At 37.8% G+C, this 23,033-nt stretch overlaps 1 protein-coding gene across 27 annotated transcripts in view; it reads right to left on the bottom strand.

The window, feature by feature from the left end:
• Positions 1-23,033, bottom strand: part of DST (dystonin) — a 480,962-nt gene that overhangs the window by 253,893 nt on the left and 204,036 nt on the right. For all 27 annotated transcript variants that reach the window (XM_025419112.2, XM_025419100.3, XM_049092202.1 and 24 more), the window contains one exon: positions 2,335-2,396. In XM_025419112.2, coding sequence (XP_025274897.1) covers positions 2,335-2,396 — 62 coding nt within the window. The remainder of the gene's footprint in view (positions 1-2,334; positions 2,397-23,033) is intronic.

A 23,033-nucleotide genomic window follows, 5' to 3' on the forward strand; every position in this document is an offset into this window, starting at 1 on the left:
AAATAAAATATTTTTTTAAAAAAGAGTTACCTTTAAATTCTGACCCTATAACATACTTCAATAAACAAATAGACCAATTCAGTTACAACCCTAAACAGTTGGACTGGTATCTATCTAAGAGTTGCTGTGCATAAAATAACATTTTCCCAATTCTTACTGTGTTGCAGAAGCCTTAAATCTTGAGATTTGTTATTTTATCAAAAAAAGAGAGCAGCCCGGGTGGCTCAGCGGTTTAGCGCTGTCATCAGCCCAGGGCGTGATCTTGGAGACCCGGGATCAAGTTCCATGTCAGGCTCCCTGTGTGGAGCCTGCTTCTCCCTCTGCCTGTGTCTCTGCCTCTCTCTCTCTCTCTCTGGGTCTCTCATGAATACATAAATAAAATCTTTAAAAAAAAAAAAAAAAAAAAAAAAGAGGTCACACATCCCAGGTAAATCAGGCTTTGAACCCCTGCTGTCTGACTCTGAAAGCCTTATGTTATAATCACTAAATTAAACCACATTGGGTAGCTGCAAGAAGAATTAAATGATTTGATGTATGCAATGTATATTACACACAGTGAGAATACTCTTGCAGGGCACTGTGATGGGCCTTAGAAATAAATAATATAGCCTTTGTCCTCAAGCAACTCAAACAGTGTTTTGATATTTTTAGCAAAAGAAGTCTCCTTCTATTCAACCATTTAATTTATGAACTACTCATAAGATGAGTGGTCCAGTCCAACATGCCTGCCACACAGTGGGTCCCCAATAAATAGCAAGTGCTATGATTCTTATGGGGGTCATCTGTGTTTCTACTTCTCTCTGGTGTCTACTCCAGCAGTTGTAATGTGATTACCAACCTGGAACCATAGCAGTTATGCTCCAGAAGATGTGGAGCAACCCTCTGTGCCCACCAACATGCCCACCTCCAGAGAGCCACAGCTACAAAGATCGCTAGGGTTATCAGGCACCAAAGGAGAATGTCTTCATCAAAAACTCTGCTTCCCTTGGATTCACCTCAGAAATGGGAAACTCCTGTCAGAGCCTTCAGTTCCAAAGCTCCATACCACAACCTTCACATCAGCCCATCTCTGCCTTATCCTATTAAGGAAGAGTCCCACTCACACTATGTGCATGAGGAGACAAAAGCGGAAGGAAGGAAGAGGGTAGTCAAACAGCTGATATCATTCATTAGTATTCACAATATATTTCCTCACAAAATCATCATAAAGCAGAGTGTCTCAACCTTTCATCTCTTGCCAACACACCAAAGGATTCAGCTCCCAGCAGTAACAGAAGCTTCCTACAGAAATGATTCTCAATTGGAGACTGGGTGACATGGCCTGCCTGGAGGATATATCGAAATTTGGGAAACAGGTAGTGAGAGAGAGATGACTAACATATCCCTCAGGTAACTTTGATATGCCCCTTGAAATAACAATCACTTTTATAGAATCTGCCTATTAGATGCTATTACATTATTGTACTACTTTGCCACATGATGGTTTAGATAGGATTTATGAGTAGCTTAAGAATATAACCAAATAACCACATTTAAAATAATTTTTGTGAGAAAATTCTTTTTTTAAGTCCCAAACAACAGACTTAAAACCTTACCTGTTTCCAACTTTCATACTGCCTATAAGAGGGGGGAAGGGTGACTAATAGTTCATTGTGAAGTCATACAGGTGCTTTAGCTGAGATTTATAGAAGGGCTTCGGTGAGATCCAATAGCTTCATGAAATTATATGCAAATTTTGTGTGCAAATTTTGTGTAATTTTCTAGAGAGCTTATATCAGATCCTCAAAGTATTCCATAGCACACAAATATTAATTTGAGAACCACAACTATTTACTACACAGAGAAATGTAGACAGAAGCACCAATATCTGGATCATAACAAATACAAGAAGTTCAAGAACTCCAGACTTCTGTCTCTACAATCCATCTTTATTTTCATGTAACTCCCTGCCACCCACATATACCTGATGCCAGAACCTGGTTTGAATCTTGAGAGAGAAAAAATCTTACTGAGAATTGAAGTTTTTCCATGCCCTAGAATGTAAATATTTATGTACTTCTTAAATTGCTGAGATTTTTTTAAGAGTCCAATAATAACAGGTTTTACTAATGTCACAGAATAAACTATAATCACTGGGTACTTCTCACCTTCATCATTACCTACAGGCCACACACCAGATAATTACAGATAACTAAAATGCATGTGAAATGCTCTAGAATTTAAACTTTCAATTTGATATTAAAAAGCTATGTTTCAGAGCTATACCATCAATTACTGCACAATAAATTAAAGCACATTAAACAAGTCCAAGATGTGAAAATAATATTAACTGACCTTCATGAGATGCTGATTTATCCATTTTGTAAACGTTTTCTTTTGAACTTTGTCCCGTTCATCTGGAAGGGGAAAAAAAGATATAAAATTAAGTTGGTAAAATCTATGAAGGGGAGACTTTAACTGTGATTATACATATAAATAAAAATAAGGTATTCAAAAAATATCGTTTAGTACATTTGAATTTTCTTGTTAAATTTTGGCAACTTGCGGCTATCTGTAAAGAAGTTAGAGGGCCATCTGTCAAACTGGTCTCTTCCCAGTGTTTTATTTGCCAACATTACTTGATTAAACCAACCCCTCTGTGAATTCTGTTGTATAAACTCAGTCACAAATACCATTACAAGGAAGTAGTCTGACGAAACACTTCACTAGCTTCAAGTAATTTGCACTAAATTTCCCAAATCACTTGACCACATATTACAACCTATCTGGTCTTCCAACTAAAAGAGGGACATTAGGTAGCATCATTCTCATCTTACAGAAGAAGAAACCAAGGCTTAGGTTAAAACATTTGTCCACCACTATTCAGCAAAACATTGAGAACTGTGATAAAAGGCAGGAGTTACATTCAAGTCCTTTGGCTGAAGTAAATTATGGTTTAATGACTAACCATGCTGCTTCTTTTCTAGACTCCTGGTTTTGAATTGTTTGGTAAAAAGGAAACATCCCAGCTAGATCCTCACTAGAGAGAGTGATACTGCCCTGGTTACCACAGATATGGTACACAGAAAAGTGAAGGAAGGCTTCTTATGATTTAAGGAGAAAGAGTACTAGAATGTTGTTGTTGAAAAGAAAATCATAACCTTCCAACATCTAGAAATGACATTCAAAACTATACTACCTTCTTCCTCCCTGGTTCAAGGTAGCAATTCCCTACTTTCTTTTTTCCCTTCTTCCTCCTTTCTTCATCTAGGATAGTGCTTTCTTCTTCCTTGATGGTCTTCTTTCCTTCCCTACCACAGTTTGAAATTCTCCAATCTTGTAGGCTATGTCTCACTCTCTTCCTCCTCATTCTTCATCCATGAGTGCTCTTAAACTATTTTAATGGAAATGAAGACCCTTTGAAAATGTATGTTCTACTTATTAAAAGTATTTCTGGACATTATTAAGGGCATTGGAGTCAAATAGCTGCATAGCAATATCCTGAACTCCTCTTCTACAGATACACCAAATCTACAGCCACATGTGGATGAATTCCCTTTGATGAAGGCCTGAAAAGTGACTAAACATCTTCCCAACAACAAAGACAAAAAAAAAAAAAACATACTGAGACAGGTAGAAGAGGCAGAGACATGGTCTCACCACAAACCCTACCCCCAGTGCAGTGACTCCCAGTTGGCAGAGATCTCACAAATGCAGACCATCTCCTGGAGGAGCAAGAGATTTATGCTTCACATCAGGAAGCAGAAGACTTGGACCTGCACCAGAGTGATCGGGCCCCAAAATATCTTTGAAAACTTTGAAAACAACAGGGCTTACATTCAAGAGACCCAAAAGGCTCTGTGGGAAACAGAAAATATCCACTCTTAAAGGGCTCACACAGATTCACTCACCCAGGAGCCAGCACAAAAGCAGCAGCTTAAAAAGCATCTAGACCACATGAGAAGGCGATTCATTTGTTAATATTAAAGCTTCTACTGGAGCTTCAAGGGCATACTGGGAATTTCTCTGAGCATGAAGGTACTAGTAAGTGCCATTTTTGCACTCTCTCACCACTTTGCTAGAACACATCATTTTTGTGCTCCCCCTATCTTGCTCATCCCACTGGGCTTGTCCCACCCCCACACAACCTCTCTCTACTACCTACCACTGCCCCCTGCTCCCACAGTCCCACTTCAGCCTGCAGGTAGCCTTGTACAGCCCTGGGTTGCCCCCAGAGAATCACTGAACTTGGTGGGCTTGCCCCAGCCCTAGGCTCCACTTGGGTTCTAATGAAGCCATTGGGCACATGTGGTCAACACAGGAGTGTTGTTAAGCTCTTGTTGTTAAGAGTTGTTGTTAAGCTCTCATCTCTGGTGGTCAGGGTGGATTGTGTTGCTGGGCTCCATGGAACTAAAACAATAGAAAAGATAGTTCTTGGCAAGCTACCGGACTCAGGTCAAACATTAGACTGAAATATACCCCAGCGTTCCTGTGGAAAAGGCCTATTTATTTGTCTTGGAGCATTAGCCAGAGGGGCAGTCTGTAGGTTTACCATGCATCTAGAAACCATGGAGGGGCTCTCAGAAAACACAGGGCAGCAAGCCACCTTTGTACTCTCCCTCAGCCTCTCTACAGCTTGTAGGTACTTCCCAGGAAGAGCCTATACATTCATCTGGAGCCCAGATTTTTACAAGTGTTACCAAGAGGATATCTCTAAATCACTTGGTCTGCAGGCCCAGGAGAGATTACGACTATGTTCCCACAGGACTATGTAAATCTGCATACTTTACAAGGTGCTGCCTGAGGTCTGGTTTCCAATCAGCCAGAAAATAAATGCTGACTGAGATCCCTCCCTCTGGAACACTGTTAGGGCTTGGCACAATCTCAACAACTGGGACCTGTCAAGGATAAAGCGGACTGCTTTAACAATCACAAAAGTTTGAGAGAAAACCAAGAGCTAGGGCAAGGTTGAATGATAAGGTCCGTCACCTACCCAAAACCACTCCTTTAAGACAAGGGGAGGTAGGTGATTTGCCCAATACACAGAAATGAACACAGAGAGACAAGCAAAATGAAGGAACCCAGGAATATGTTCCAAGCAAAAGAACAAGATAAGACCCCAGGAAAAATGCCTTAATGAAATGGAGATCAGTAACTTACCTGATAAAGAGTTCAAGTAATGGTCATTAAGATATTCACAGAACTGGAGAGAAGAATGGATAACTTCAACAAAGATAGAAAATATTAAGAAAGTACTAAACAGAAGTCACAGAGCTGATGAATATATAACTGAACCAAAAAATACATCAGTGATTCAACATCAAATTAGAAGAAGCAGAAGAAGAGATCAGCATCCTGGAAGACAGGGTAGTGGAAATCACCTAAATACAGCAGCAAAAAGAAAATAAGAATTTTAAAAACTGGAGACAGCTTAAGAGACCTATAAAACATCAAGCAGAATAACATTTACATTATAGGAATCCCTGAAGGAGAAGAAAAAAAGTTTTGAAGAAATAATGGCTGAACATTTCCCTAACCTAAGAAAGGAAGAAGACATCCAGGTCCAGGAAGAATAGAAAGTTCCAAATAAGATGAACCCAAAGAGACCCATACCAAAAGACACTGTAATTAAAATGTCAACAGTTAAAGAAAAAAGAGAGAATCTTAAAAGTAGCAAGAGGAAAACCACTTGCTACATACAAGAGAAACTGTGTAATATTTTAAGCTGATTTTTTCAGAAGAAACTGCAAAACAGAAGAAAGTGGCATGATACATTTAAAGTACTGAAAGGAAAACTTCCAACCAAGAATACTCTACCTAGCAAGTTTATCATTCGGAATTGAAAGAGAGAGAAAATTTTTCCAGACAAGCAAAAGCTAAAGGTATTCATCACCACTAAACTGGCCTTCTAAGAAATGCTACAGAAATTTCTTCAAACTGTAAAGAAAAGGCACTAATAACAAGAAAACATATGAAAGCAAAAAAAAAATGCAAAAAAAATAAATAAAATAAAATAAAAATGCACTGGGAAAGCAAATATATTTAACCACTTATAAATCTAGTGTAAAAGTTAAAAGACCAAAGTAGTAAAATTAACTATAACTACAATAGTAAGTTAAGGGATAAACAAAATAAAAATATGTATAACATGATATCAAAAACACAAAACGTGCATGTGGAGGCAAAGTAAAAGGTACAGTTTTTAGGATGTGCTCAAACTCAACTTACTATCAACTTAAAATAGACTTATATACAAAGAATAAAACAGATTAACCTCACAGTAACCACAAAGCAAAAACTTACAGTAGATACACAAAAGATAATGAGAAAGGAAGTGAAACATAACACTAAAAAAATCAAATTACAATGGAAGAAAACAAAAGAAGAAGAAACAGAGAACTACAAAAATAACCAGAAAGCAATTAACAAAATGACATTAAGTACAGACCTATAATAATTGCTTTATTTTTTTTAAGATTTTATTTTTAAGTAATCTCTATTCCCAACATCAGGTTCAAACTCACAACCAAAATATCAAGAGTTGTGTGCTCTACCAACTGAGCTAGCCAGGTGCCCCAATAATTGCTTTAAATGTAAATGGACTAAATTCTTCAATGAAAAGATAAAGATTGACTGAATGGATTTTAAAAACAAGACTTATTTTCTTAAAAAGACATCTATATATTGTAAGACTCACTTCAGATCTAAGGACACACAGACACTGAAAGTGAAAGGACAGAAAACATACTGTATGCAAATGGAAATTAAAAGAAAGCTGCTATAGCTATACTTATATCAGACAAACTAGACTTTAAAACTAAACTTTGTGTAAGAGACAAAGAAGGACATTACATGATGATAAAAAGGTCAACCCAACAAGAGGACTTAATACTTGTAAATACTTATGCACTATAAATATATGAAGTAAATTTTAATAAGATCTAAAGGGAGAAACTGACAGCAATACAATAATAATATGGGATTTTAACAACCCACTTATATCAGTGGATAAATCATCCAGACAAAAAACTAATAAGGAAACATTGGCCTAAATGATATATTGGACCAGATGAACTTGATACATATATACAGAATATTCTATCCAAAAGCAGCAGAATACACATTCTTCTCAAGTACACATGGAATATTCTCCAGAAGAGATCAAATGTTAGACAAAAAAACAAGTCTCGGGATCCCTGGGTGGCGCAGCGGTTTGGCGCCTGCCTTTGGCCCAGGGCGTGATCCTGGAGACCCGGGATCGAATCCCACGTCGGGCTCCCAGTGCATGGAGCCTGCTTCTCCCTCTGCCTATGTCTCTGCCTCTCTCTCTCTCTCTCTCTCTCTGTGACTATCATAAATAAACAAAAATTAAAAAAAAAAGTAGGGGCTCAACATAGCTAAGGCATCCGTTAAACCCTTTAAAAAAAAAAAAGTCTCAACAAACTTAAGAAAATTAAAATCATATCAAGCATCTTCTTTGAGCACAATGGTATGAAACTGAATTACAAGAACAAAAGTGAAAAAAAAAATCACAAATACATGGAAATTAAACAACATGTTACTGAACAACCAATTGGTCAACAAAATAACCAAAGGGGTAATTAAACAATATTCTGGAACAAATGAAAATTGAAATACAACATTCCAAAATCTATGGGATAGAGCAAAAGTAATTCTAAGAAGAAAGTTCACAGCACTATAGCCTACTTCAAGAAATAAGGAAAATTTCAATAAACAATCTAACTTTACACCTAAAGGAACTAGACAATAAGCAAACAAAGCCCAAAGTTAGTAAAAGGAAGGAAATAATAAAGATCAGAATGGAAAATACTTCCTCAACTTATAATGGGGTTATGTCCCAATAACCCTACTGAATGTATATCACTTTCACAGTATAGTAAGTCAAAAAATCTAACTTGAGCCACCATAAGTTAGGGACCATCTGTAAATGAAATAGAGACTAAAAAAAAAGATAAATAAATAAATAAATAAATAAAAGAGATCAATGAAGCTAATAGCCGGTTCTTTGAAAAGATAAAATTGACAAGCTCTTACTTAGACTCACCAAGAAAAAGAGAACTCAAAAAATAAAGTGGAAATGAAAGAGAAGTTATAACTGATACCAAAAGAAATACAAAGGATCATTAAGAGACTACTATGAACAAATTATACACCAACAAATTAAACCTAGAATGGATAAATTCCCAGAAACTGTACACAATTCTCCAAATCATGAAGAAATAGAAAAACAACAACAAAGGACAAAAAAAAAAAAAAAAAAAAAAAACATACTGAGACAGGTAGAAGAGGCAGAGACATGAAGAAATAGAAAATAGATTACTAGTAAGGAGACTGTATCAGTAATCAAAAAAACTCCCAAAGAACAAAAAGTCCAAGAGCACAAAGTTTTTCACTATTGAGTATGATGTTAGCTGTGGGTTTGGTATATATGGCCTTTATTATGCTGAACTATGTTCCCTTTACACCCACTTTACTGAGTTTTATCATAATAGATGCTGAAATTTGTCAAGTGGTTTTTTTTTTTCATCTATTGAGATAACATAATTTTTATCTTTCATTTTGTTAATGTTGTGTATCATTCTGATTGATTTGTGAACACTGAATCATCCAGAATAAATCCCACTTGATTATGATGTATGATCCTTTAAATTTATTGTTGAATTTGGTTTGCTAATATTTTGTTGAAGATTTTTGCATCTACGTTCATCAAGGATATTGGCCTATAATTTTTTTGTGGTGTCCTGGTCTGGTTTTGCTATCAAGGTAATGCTGGTCTTGTAAAATAAGTTTGGAAATGTTCCCTTCTCTACAATTTTTTTTTAAACAATTTGAGGATAGCTATTAAATCTTTGAATGTTTGGTAGAACTCACAGATGGCCAAAAGCACATGTACAGATGTTCAACATCACTAATTATCTGGGAAATGCAAAACAAAACCACAAAGAGATATCCTGCTTAAATGGCTGTTATCAAAAAGTCAAGAAATAACAAGTGCTAGAGGAAACATGAATAAATGGGAACCCTTGTACCCTGCTGGTAGAAATATAAATTGGTATAGCCACTATGGAAAACAGTATGGATGTTCCTCAAAAAATTAAAAATAGAACTACCATAGGGTAGTTGATCCAGCTATTCGACTTCTGGATATTTGTTTAAGGTTTATTATTATTATTATTATTATTATTATTATTATTATTATTATTCATGAGAGACACAGAGGGACAGGCAGAGACACAGGCAGAGGGAGAAGCAGGCTCCCTCTGGGGAGCCCAATGCAGAACTCAATCCCAGGACACCAAGATCACACCCTGAGCCAAAGGCAGATGTTCAACCACTGAGCCATCCACGCACCCCAACTTCTGGGTTTTTATCCAGAAAAAACAAAAACACTAATTCCCAATGTAAATCTCTAAGCACAATTCTCCCTAAGAACAATGATATCAAATAATTGTTATCCAAAATTATCATCCAAAAAATGTGTATTAATTCTTCTGTTGGCCTCTTTAGGGTATCATCTATAACTTACTCACTTCTGTGCACGCCACAGAAGATGTCATAGTGCTTTTATGCACTTAACAAATAAAAGCCCATAGTGTAAACTAATTAAGCTGCAAAAAGGACAATTGAACTCTATAGCAGTATGTACACTACTATCTCTCTTAAAACAATAATGGCATCTTAAATGTCTCTGAATTTTGCCATTCCTAAAGAGTTCAGAATGAACCAAAATTACTAATACATAAGGCAAGAAAAAAGAATAAGAAGCAACCTGCTAGTCCTACTTACTGATAAAATTAGATTCTCTATATCCCTCATTTATTCATTCATTCCAACATCTACCAGGCCATATGATGAATTCATGCCACAGGGGTACTGGGACCACCTGTTGACAGAAAGAGCACTGGCCCTTGTTAAGCCTCCAGCAAAAAGAAAACAGAGGAGGGGAATAAAAAAAAAAAGACTACTTCTTAGGCAATATCCACAATAACCCCATCCAATTAATGCCATAGGACCCTAAAGTTAAATCATCCAAAAAAAAAAACATTAAAATGTATTAATTACAAATCTTCATAATTCAAGGATAGACAGCTTTCATACCATGTTACGAATATGAGATTAGGGCACTGCTGTAACTACCCTCCAAAATTTTATTAATTTATTGGATTATCGGGATCCCTGGGTGGCACAGCAGTTTAGCGCCTGCCTTTGGCCCAGGGCACCATCCTGGAGACCCAGGATCGAATCCCATGTCAGGCTCCCGGTGCATGGAGCCTGCTTCTCTCCCTCTGCCTATGTCTCTGCCTCTCTCTCTCTCTCTGTGTGACTATCATAAATAATAAAAATAAATAAATAAATAAATAAATAAATAAATAAATAAATAAATATTTAAATATTTAAAAATTTATTGGATTATCATGTAGTAATAGAAGCTCTAACAAATTTACTCTACCTCATTAAATTTATGTATATGTTATATACAACACACAATTACATACATAATTATGTATGTTATATAAACTCCTCCTCCTGGCACATAGTGATTAATAAAATATATTTCTTACTTTCTAAATTAATAAAAAGTCACCTTCTTTTTATATTCTTAAGGAATATAAAGAAATAGAACATATGTTCAAGGGATCCCTGGGTGGCACAGCGGTTTGGCGCCTGCCTTTGACCCAGGGCGCGATCCTGGAGACCCGGGATCGAATCCCACGTTAGGCTCCCGGTGCATGGAGCCTGCTTCTCCCTCTGCATATGTCTCTCCCTCTCTCTCTGTGTGTGTGTGACTATCATAAATAAAAATTTAAAAAAAAAAAAAAAAAAAAAAAGAACATATGTTCAAAAAAATCATTTATTAACTTCTTACCCACAGGTTATATAAAGAATGGTGATCTAGGGGTGTCTGGGTGGCTCATTCAGTTAAGGATCTGCCTTGGGCTCAGGTCATGATCCCAGGGTCCTATGATGGAGCCCCACATCAGCCTCCTTGCTCAGCAGGGAGTCTGCTTCACCCTCCCTCTGCTCTTGCACTCTTGCTCGCCCTCGCTCTCTCTCTCCCTCTCAAATAAATAAAATATTTAAAAAAAAAAAAGAATGGTGATCTTATCAAATAATTTGCCTCCCAGAACAGATGATGCACTTAAATAATACAATTCTAAAAAGGTTATTTTGATCACTGAGGTCTGGTTGTGGTGGTTTTTGCTAGAGACTCAAAAGCACTGCTGAAATATAAGATGGGAGCTATTTGGCAGGTAATGCTAAGGTAATACATCCAGGAATTATGTTGCACGGCTTAAGTACATGAGTAAGGTACCAAGAGGAAGGCAAACTAAATAAGACACACAACCATAAATTCTAAATTTTTTTAAATTTTTTTTAAAATTTTATTTATGATAGTCACACAAAGAGAGAGAGAGAGAGAGAGGCAGAGACACAGGCAGAGGAAGAAGCAGGCTCCATGCACCGGGAGCCCGACGTGGGATTCGATCCCGGGTCTCCAGGATCGCGCCCTGGGCCAAAGGCAGGCGCCAAACCGCTGCGCCACCCAGGGATCCCAAAACCATAAATTCTGATACTGTTTTCTAACAGTAACACCTAAACTTTTTCTTTTAAACCCTGACCAACCTAGTACACTTCCATTCAAGTACACCAAGCTAGGTTCTCTAACACCAGAAGCCTCCCACCGTGCTACAATAATGAGCAAAGAGGTAATGTGGACCTTAAGGGCCTCAACTTCCTTCAGAAAAGCCACTTACAATCAGGGAATAATTTATGTCTGGGGAGACTGATTTGCCACTTTCCATCAGAATTATTTCAAAAGGGAGTTATTTCAAAAGGGAGTATTCCAGATTACACCCTCTAATTTTCCAGTTACAAGTCTCACAATGGTTCTTTATTTCATTTTAGTAAGGAATGCCCAAAAGCGAAATTTATATTTAGAGCAATGTTGCTATGACAACAAAAAGGGAAAACCATTCCTGAGATTTTAACCAATTTTTCCTGGTTTTACAGACTATGCAATTTTTTTTTCAATTATTTTTCTGAATGAAGCTCTAGAACATTCCTCTATTGGAAAATTATTTCAGAGGCACCTGGTTGAGCATCTGCCTTTGGCTCAGGTTGTGATCCCAGGGTCCTGGGATCAAGTCCCACCTCAGACTCCTTGCAGGGAAACTGCTTCTCCCTCTTCCTATGTTTCTGCCTCTCTCTCTCTCATGGATAAATAAATAAAATCTTTAAAAACAATTATTACATTTATAGAGTAAGGTAAAAATATACATCTATAATCACCTTATAAAGTACAATCTGGCTGAAAATATGTAATGACAGAATAAAAAGAATAATAGAATTTGGAAAAAACAAATGTACAAAAAGAGCACTAATTATTACTACAACCTATGCTGACTGATTTTCAATAAAATCCAATCAAAATTAAATCTACTTAGTATCACACATAAAAGAAATATGAGGATTATTTAAACACATATCCTATGTACAACAAGAGGGTGAAAGTTCTCCTCAGGTAAGCTCAGAAGTTATTATGTGAGCCTGGCCACATTTCTGAAGGGTGCCCCACAGTCTGCTGAACTCCTGCCACACAAACCAACACAGGTAAGGCAACTTTCCTTTCTCAGTTCTGAAACATGAAAGTAATATTACAGGTGAAATTACTAACCCATACAGCACATCAGCCCCACCAGCTTTGCGTTCCAGTCTTGATCATTCCTCATGAGCTGCCTCATCATTCTGCGAGAAATCTGTCCAACAGTTCCCTAAACTTTCCGTACAAACTCTGATGTGTCAGAGTCCTGTTAACTTTCTGTGTAGAAAGGAAAACACTGACTAGACACACCCACTTGCAAGCAGAAAACTAGTCAACTCCCCCTTTTAAACAAACATGAGCAAAGCTAACCTCCTGCACTATTTTGTATGGGATACATACAAATATTACTATACAAACAAACAAAAAAAAAACCTAAACTGTTTCTCCTTTTATTTTTAAGCTGTTCATAGGAAGTCCCTTTTTGATTTCCTAACTTTTTTTGCAACAAGGCAAACAGGACGTTACATTTCACTGCTGAACTAGCTCATCACATTCTCTAACACCCCAAGCAGAGCTCCCCTGGAATAAAACACAACACCCAGCCTAACATGTCAAACCCATCCCCGATATGCAAGCTATGAAGCTGATTTAGAAAGCTCAACTTTATATGCTAGACACATATCCTTCAGGGGGAATTTCATCATCAAGTATTTATGTGCACTTCATGAATATTTTCACTTCAATCACAATTCTTTGAGCTGGATAGTATCTCTTCATTTTAAAGATATAAAAAACAAGACTTGGGGATATTAAGAAACCAGCCTAAGATTCCACAGCCCAAGCCAAATCTTTACTCTGATTCCAAAACCCAAATTTTCTATGTCATCAAACAAGAGAACCCCTATTCTAATGATGCAGGAAAAACAAGGGGTCTCCAATTTGCGAGATCTTTGCTCCTGAGCATGAATGAAAAAAATGCCAAGAAATGAGAACCCCTGGGGTGCCTGATGGTCCTGAGTTCAAGCCTCACATTGGGTGTAGAAATTGCTAAAACAAATAAATAAATAAGATTTAAAAAGGAAGATAAAGAAGGAAGGAAGAGAGGGAGGGAGAGAAGGAGGCAGGGAAGGAAGGGAAGCCCTGTTCTAAAGAAGCAACAGACCAAGCACCTTCAGTATTCCTGTTTTTCTGAAACATGAGACAAACATACCTGCCAAAATAGAAACTGTACGAACTCTAACTTCAAAATGACAACAACAAAAATATCACTAGTCATTTTCAGCTACAGGGAACCAACAAATTCAACCACGCCAAGGGAAAAGACCCTGCTAGATTAATAGTTGCCAATATGCTTTGAAATAACCACGTATGATCTTTAAATCTATTCTAAATATACTATAAGAGAAAAAAAAATATATATATATATCTCAACTTCTGCAGAGAAGTTTAAAGTATCTTCTCAGTAAGAATCTTTTGCTTCCTTTCTGTCCCTTTCTAATTGTCTTTGCTTTATTAGCGCCCCTGCCTCCACCACAAAATAGCCTGAGCTTAACCCCTTTCACTGAAAGAATGATTGTAATAGTAGTAAACACGTGAGAGTGCTTACTATTTGCCAGGGATTGTTCTCAGCAACATACATAAAACAAACATACACTGCATATTATCCTCACAGCAGTCTTGTGAGATTATGCCCATTTATAAAAGAAGACACAGGATCCCTGGGTGGCTCAGTGGTTTAGCGCCTGCCTTTGGCCCGGGGTGCGATCCTGGAGTCCCGGGATCAAGTCCCGTGTCAGGCTTCCAGCATGGAGCCTGCTTCTCCCTCTGCCTGTGTCTCTGCCTCTCTCTCTCTCTCCATGTCTATCATGAATAAATAAATAAATAAATAAATAAATAAATAAATAAATAAATAAATAAATAAATTTTAAAAAATAAAAAATAAAAAAAATAAAAGAAGACACAGAGGCACTTAAAGGTCAAACAATTTGCCCAGGATTATACAGCTACCAAGGCGTGGTAGGGGGGTGTAAGGAGAGGATGCAGTTTGTAAAAGCTTATTCAATATTACAAATTTCATACTTGGAAAGCAAAATGCTAACTTATTAATAAGTTAACAACAAAAAGTAAAAAGTGAGGTTTGAACAAATCTTCAGTGATGAGGATACACAAAAGATGGAATTCATCTTCTGTAGAGAACACAGGAAGGCTAATTGCAATGCTTTACCAAGAGGTCACATCAGAATTTAGGGCAAGGATGAGATTTGTTTTATTAGGTTCAGATGTACATTTCAAAAAATTGGACAATACTTTGCAATAGGCTCCACCTTTAAAAAAGAGAAAGAAAGAAAAGATGAAGTGTTGGAGTTGTGTGAAAAAAAGATAGGGGTGGAAGAGAATGAGGGGATGGAATTCCCCAACTGCCCAAAAATAACTCTGTAGTATAATACAGTAAAAACAGCAAGGGAGGGATCCCTGGGTGGCGCAGCGGTTTAGCGCCTGCCTTTGGACCAGGGCGCAATCCTGGAGACCCAGGATCGAATCCCACGTCAGGCTCCCGGCATGGAGCCTGCTTCTCCCTCTGCCTATGTCTCTGCCTCTCTCTCTCTCTCTGTGTGACTATCATAAATAAATTAAAAAAAAAAAAAAACAGCAAGGGAAAAGCTCTATGACTTCTATCATTATAAAAGGAAAAAATAGTTAGGGATTAGTGAAAAGACCAGTTCCGGAAACTGATGACAATGTACAGTTGATGACCAGGGAGCTGGGTAAGAATGGATCAGACCTGATGCATATCACCACTCTTCCCTGGCCAGTCCCACCTCTGGCCACCTGGGAACTGGTAGCTGCGACCCAATCACCACCTAGGGGCTCTCTGCCCTTCATCCTAGTAACAACCCCCTTGCCCACCTGATATGACTCTCATCTACAGTGGCCCTAGCCAACATTATCTGTGACTGGAGGTTGTAGGTGAAATGGTAAGAGGGAGTTGCTGCTCCCATTTTATTTGAAAAATCCTACCAAATATTCCCATAGAAATATCATTAAGGTTTATTTCTATAATCATAAAGCTACAGCTAATCCAACTTTCCACCACTGATCCATGTGATGCAACTCTGTGGGACTACAGACCTAGAGGAAGATACTTAGCATCTCTGAGCCTTCGCCACAGCATCTACCCCATACCCTAAAAGCAGGATTCTTATTATTAGGTAAGTTCCACCAAAATCATGCCAATAAATTATTCATCACAAAAAAAAAAAAAAAAAAACACGTACAACACAGTTTAGGATGCCATGGGTGAAAGTATACCAATGTTACTTCCTTAGCTTAGACACTACTGCAAATCCTATATGCTTCAAGCCTATACCTGATCTCCCAGTCAGAGGTATTGATCTGCCTCTGTCATAATTACTTTTAGTAACAAAAGATTCTCATGCTGTTGCAGGATTAAAAAAAATACTTAAAGACATGGTTGAGAGAGTCTCTCTTCTTTCATTTTCAAGATTCAATTCCTTATAGCCTGGAAGGAATTCTTCCTCCTTTAGAAGAAAAGATAGGACAAAAAAAATTCTAGGGTTGTCCCTTTCTGGCTTTATCAATTTCAATTCCCTATGTTGATGAATTTCTCAGCTTTTGTTTTTATAACAATTATTAGTTAAGATCTGAATCTAAATGAAATTGACATTACTTTCTGTTGTAGTCCCTCCTTGCTGAGACCATAGCCAGTCTATTGCTTCTGTGTTAGATAGGAAAAATGGGTAAAGACCACATTTTAAAAAGCATTATTGGCATATCTTCATAAAGAAGCTCTTTACATTTTCAAAAATCCTTAATCCTTCTGCCAAGAAAAGGAACATAGCTTAAAAAGGATCTATTTCAAGATAAGCATGGAACTGACAACACATCTCAAACATATAGCTATAATAAAATTTTAGACTTATATTATCTGGCAGTACATGAAGAAATTATACAATACTAGAAATGAAAATTAGAAAAAAAATTAAGATTTTATTTTTAAGCAATACGGGCTTGAATTTACAGCCCCGAGATCAAGAGTCACATGCTTTACTAACTGAGCAAGCCAGGCACCCAGATAATGAGAGAATCTTTTAAACAAATAAAACCATTAGAAGAAAATACAGAAAATTGTGTTTTAAAAATAGTTGGGTAGGAAGAGTGTTTCAAAAAAAGTTACAAACCCCCCTTCAAAAAATGAACATATAAAGCAGATAATTTGGGGCACCTGGGTGGCTCAGTTGGTAAAGCAACTAAGCATCTGACTCTTCATTCCAGCTCAGGTCATGATCTCAGGGTTGTGGGATTGAGCCCTGTGTCAGGCTCCACACTAAGCATAGAGCCTACTTGGGACTCTCCCTCTCCTTCTCCTTTTGCCCCTCTCCCTCCCCACCCCATGCTCACATTCTTTCTCTTTCTCTATCTTCCTCTCTCAAATAAGTAAATGAAGGCAGATAAATTTGACAGAGTACTGATGTAACAGTGACACTATAAATGAAGTTAAAAATAAAGTGTAACTAATTGTAAGAAAATATATGCTACATATACAAGAACACACCAAGAACATCCAAAATATAACTCCTATTAATCAATAGGAAAAAAGACAGCCACTTCCCAATTACAAATGATTTGAACATACAAGTTTGTAAGTCAAAAATAAGGAATGCAAACGGCCAACAAAGACATGGGGAAATGCTTACCCATCCTACAGAATATCAATGGAAATCTTGCACACAATGACATGAAAAGGATTCCAAGATAAATAGTTAATTGGAAGAAAAGCAAAATAATATACATAAAAAATGCATGTCAAACTGGAAAAAGCAGTTTCATCAGAAGCTGAAAGGAATGGGGATCAGTGTGATATAACGCATATTTCATTCTTCATATTTCTATATTCAGTATTTGTCCCTTTTTTTAAAGATTTTTATTTATTCATGAGAGACAGATTGGGGGGGGGGGGCAGAGACACAGGCAGAGGGAGAAGCAGGCTCCATGCAGGGAGCCCAACGTGGGACTCGATTCCGAGTCTCCAGGATCACACCCTGGGCTGAAGGCGGCACTAAACCACTGAGCCACCCAGGCTGCCCAGTATTTGACGCTTTTACAAGAAAGATGCCTTTGGGTACTATATGAGTAATAACTATGAGGGAAAAAAAGGTGTTTCAAGTTATTTTATTCATTTATGTATTCAATATCCTGACAGACTCTATACAAGACATAGACAAAAGACTAAGACTCAGGCCAGAGCACCGCCATTCAGATCTGAAGATAGAGCAAAACACTTCAGGTGTGGTAAGGTTGTTCCTCGGGCTGTTGGCTGCAGAAGGAAAGGAAGAGCAGGGGAGGGAGGGGGAAAGAGTAAGAGGGTGGGAGAAGTGGAGACTCAGCTGGTGACTGCCCAGGCTGGGATACAAAATGATGAGGTTGTAGAAAGTCTCTGAAAGGAGAATTAATAACAGAGAATATATTCAGAAATTATCCTGCTCGGAGGGCACCCCTGTTTGAAGTTTAATTGCCACAGGACAAAATACAGAAATACAGTAATGGTTCTGCTCTCCTTTGTCAGAAATCCAGAAGCAGGATAAACTAGAATGTGCTAAGTAAGCTGAGGCATAGACGATGTAGGACAATAGAGGCCGTAAATCTCTCCACACAAATGGTTTTTTGTTTATCTCCTCCCTGGCTGCCACCACTCCCCACAATCAATGATCAGATCTGGTACTTTCCTGCCAGTGGCTGTGTGGCTGAGGTTCCACAGTACAGGCAGCTGGGGACAAAGAAGTACTGGCTTCTTCTCTGAGGAATTTACTTGTATCTGTCTTACAACTGGCCAAAAACTGGAATATAAAAGCCTAAGTCTGATTTTAACATGTTCTCCTACCTGAGCACACTAAAAACATCTGAACATAAAGAATCCTCTGGGCACCTGGGTGGCTCAGTGGTTGAGCATCTGCCTTTGGCTCAGGTGTGATCCTGGGGTCCTGGGATAGAGTCTTGCATCAGGCTCCCTGCAGGGAGCCTGCTTCTCCCTCTGCCTATGTCTCTGCCTCTCTCTGTGTCTCTCATGAATGAATGAATGAATGAATGAATGAATGAATGAATGAATGAATTTAAAAAAAAAAGAATCTTCTAATTACAGTGACACTGCTAGAACATTTAAGAATTGTTTATGATCCAACTGCTGTCCTTGAGTCACTGTTAAGGGTAGAAAGTTTCTGCAATTCTTTATCTGTGCTAAGGTCTTACAGAGTTTTCAATCTTTGCCTCTCCTGCAGATTCAGAGGTCTGGTTAAGAATATATTCCAAAGTGCATAGTTACTATATAAGTTGACAAAAACAAAGTAAATGAACATCACTTCCACATTTATATATGAGATAAATGCACCAAAATTATGAGTACCTGGGCAGCCCTGGTGGCTCAGCGGTTTAGTGCCGCCTTCAGCCCAGGGCCTGATCCTGGAGACCCAGGATCCAGTCCCACGTCAGGCTCCCTACATGGAGCCTGCTTCTCCCTCTGCCTGTGTCTCTCATGAATAAATAAACAAAATCTTTAAATATATATATATTAAAAGATTAGGAGTACCTGAGATCATGTGGGGTTTTAAAACTTTTACAATTATAGCAATTTCTCCTTAAGATATTTTCTGTCCCAACCAATACCTTAATTAGATAACACACATCTATGTAAGTTTAAGTAATCAGGCATCTACAGACTCTAAAACATAAAAAATATAAAAGGAATTTCCCTCTATATAGCTCACTATGTGTTCCATTCAGTAGGCTATGAAGGTAGCTGTGGGAAGGACAGAGAACATACTCAGGAGTTAGGGCCAAGTGTAAGGGACCTACACAAACACGACTCCAGATCCTGTCATCAATGCCAGCGAACAATTTCAGCCTTGGCAAATGATTTAACTTCTTGTTAACTCAAGTATCCTCATCTGTAAAATCGAGTGACCACCATCAGGTACCTTACTAGATACCTAATACATAGTATTAATATAAGCATAAGTAAGATGATAATAGTACAAATATGATACAGTAGACCTCAACAAATACTACTGGCCTCTTAATCATTTTAATTCAGCTAGCAAATATGTACTAAGTACCTACAACAAATGTTAAATGTCAAACTCATGTCAAAGTTACAATGCCATGTGCTACAGGATTTTACATCATCTCACAAATACTACTGTACTTATGTATCATGACCTTCATTTTACCCATTAAAAATAAACTTCAAAGAATTTAATCTAGTCCAAGGTTTCTCTCAGTAAAAGAGCAGAGCTGGGATTTGACCCAGAATTTCTAATGCTCTTTCTCCTTTCTACTACTAGAAATAAGACACATGGTGACTTATCCATATACTCTCCAGAATCACAGAACCATAAGGGACATAAAATAAAGAAGTGCTTTATTTTCTTATCATACCAATTCCAGAAAAAGAAAAACCAAAATAAAATGTCCTCGGCTATTGAGGAAACCATCCCTTCAGTAAATAAACTGCATAGAATTTCTCTATATGGTGAACTAGAAAGAGAGAAAAATCCTTAATTCTTCTCAAGGTGATAGAGTAAACCAATCTAAGGGACAAAAATAAGAACTTGGGAGTTCCTGTCTCTGGTAATAGACTGTGTTATTGTACAACAGAACATTCTTATTTTGTTTACATTGAATATAATCAATCTTTCTTGATTATATATTGACTGGTACCATGAATTTGTCACAGTGGCCCAAGAAACAAAAGTCATGTTTTTGACTTAAAACAAAACTTAATACGTGATCTAATATTTATCTAACAAATTTCATTCCTCCTGAACGAGTGACCTAGAATTTTTTTTAAACAGGTGTAATTGACATCTAGAAGCCTTTGTAACTTCTTTTATACAGTTGTGATCTCTTTTACTTTGACCAAGGATTTGAGTATTTTTTTAGGTTGTGAGGCTACATTTCTCAAGTCAAAGGAAAGTATCGGGTGATTCACAAACACAGTACTTTTCACTCCTTTAATACGAGGCCAGTCACAGAGTGAGTCAACAGCAGGGATAAAGGGTAGGGAACACCCAAGACAACTACTCTGAACCACTGGGGGAAAAAATTTCAGCCTGGGCTTGTTTTATAATTACCTCCCACCCAAAGCTCTGTATTTAAATGCAGTTTACAGCCTATGAGGCAACTGCTTCAGTTAACAGCATCATCATCCATGCCCTAGTGCGCTTTAGAAGCTACACGCCAGGTGACCTAAATTCATCCCAGAAAGGGCTCTGGCAGCACCACCATGGCACCCTCTTCCCATCACCGCACCCATAGGTGCTGATGAGCAAAAGGAAAGACACACATTGTAATAAGTGTCTGGAGTGCCAGGACTTCTCCTTGAGGCTTAATTCTTCATAGGGGAAAAAGATCTTTAAACTTGTTTTACCCAGAGAGGCACTCTCCCAACCAAAGCTTACCCAGAACATGATGGGTAACACAGATAGAGTCAAAAGGGCTCTGACTTGGGCACCTGGGTGGCTCAGTGGTTGAACGTCTGCCTTTGGCTCAGGTCGTGATCCCAGGGTTCTGGGATCGAGTCCCGCATCAGGCTCCCTGCAGGGAGTCTGCTTCTCTCTGCCTGTGTCTCTGCCTCTATGTGTCTCTCATGAATAAATAAATAAAATATTTTTTTTTAAAAGGGCTCTGACTTAAGTGAAAGGGGAAAAGAGCTTCTCTCTCATTTATCCCCTAGAGAATACTGCCTTTCCTTGCCTCCACGTTCTACAGATTTCTGGCCTTGTCCACCTGCTTTTTTCCCCTTGAGCACAAAAGGAAATTTTGAAGAACTGGATACTCTTCTCAGATATCCTTGCGGGCATTTTTAAAATACTTTACACACCTTTATTTTCTCCTATTATGACAGTGGTCTTAAACTTTCAAATTCCATGACCCTCCTATCTATCTTTGTAAGAAAGTAACATGTCACACTCTAGACCCCTAAAAACAAAAGAAGAAAAAAAGAAGATATATGCAAGACAAGAAGAGTCAATGCAGTTTGTTTGTTGTCTCCACACTTTTATTAGTGAGTAGATAAATGACATAACAAAAATCAGGGCTGGAAGAACCAAGAGGAGAGAGTAAATAAGGATGCACCAATAATAACACATGTACATGAGGAAGTTTTGCTAATAGCTGATTCTGTGTGGTAAAAATCAGCACCCTGAGGTAGTACTCATGGGAAACTCCAGTGGGAATTTGGCAATACTGATAAAGAACCTTTTATAATATTCATATGTCCTACTTAAATCAACTTTGTAAACTAAAATTTATTTCAATAATGAAGTACTTGCAAGGTCGCTAAGGCCAGTGGTGTGACTCAGGGATCTGCCCCAGTTCAAACTTATTCCAAAAGACAAAGTGGAAGGAGAGAACATTGAGAAATTAGATTAAACATCAGGGACACCTGGGTGGCTCAGCTGGTTGCATGTCTGACTCTTGATTTCGGCCCCAGTCATGATCTCTGGGTCCTGGGATTGAGCCTGGAGTCTGGTTCTGTGCTCAGTGCTGTCTGCTTATCCCTCTCCCTCTGTTCCTCCCCTTGCTCGAACTCTCCCTCAAATAAATCAACAAATCTTTAAAAAAAAAATAAAATAAACTTCAGACATCACCTGTCATCTAATGACTAAAGACTCAAACCACTAAAAATATACAAATTTGGTCTCCATTTTTTTAAATATACAAATCTCTGTAACTAAATTAGTAACGGCTTGAATTACATCCCCTAAAAAGCTTAGACTTACATGCCCATAAGTATTAAACATCTCAGTGGGGCCCCTACTATTTCCAAACCCTATCTTTTTTTTTTTTTTTTTAATGAACCAGGCTTTTTCCCAAGGTAGCAGTACATTAATTCAACAACCATCTCTTGAGAACCAACAAAGTACCAGGCAAGTGCAAGATATGGGTAATACAAAATGGAATGAGTCATACAACTTGCCTCAATCCAGCAGGAAAGAGACTGGGAAGCCAAACTGCAAAACTGCATGATAAGCTATGACAGAACTTTGCGAAGGGCGCTTAGCAGATTTTTTTTTTTAATTGAGGTTTAACAAAATAAAACAAGTAAATGCTAACTGTTCAGTTCAAAGAGTTCAGTTCAAAGAGTTTTGATGGTTGTTTGCACCCTATAACTAGCACCCAAAACAAGTTATATAACATTTCCATCCCCTTTGTGGAGCTATGCAATCCATCCTCACATCCCCCCACCCAAGCAATCTAATTTCTATCACCACAGATGAGTTTAGCTAATTCTAAAATTTCACATAAATAGATTCTATTTCAGTCTAGCTTCTTTCACTCAGCATAATATTTTTTAGATTCCTCCATGTTGTGACATAGATTAATGATCTTTTCCCTGTGATTACTAAAGAGGTATTGCATTAAATGGAGGTCATTCACCTGCTAATTGATGTTGGACACTTTACAATATAATAGC

This window comes from Canis lupus, chromosome 12, assembly GCF_003254725.2.
Source record: "Canis lupus dingo isolate Sandy chromosome 12, ASM325472v2, whole genome shotgun sequence".
In the NCBI taxonomy this organism is placed as follows: domain Eukaryota; kingdom Metazoa; phylum Chordata; class Mammalia; order Carnivora; family Canidae; genus Canis; species Canis lupus.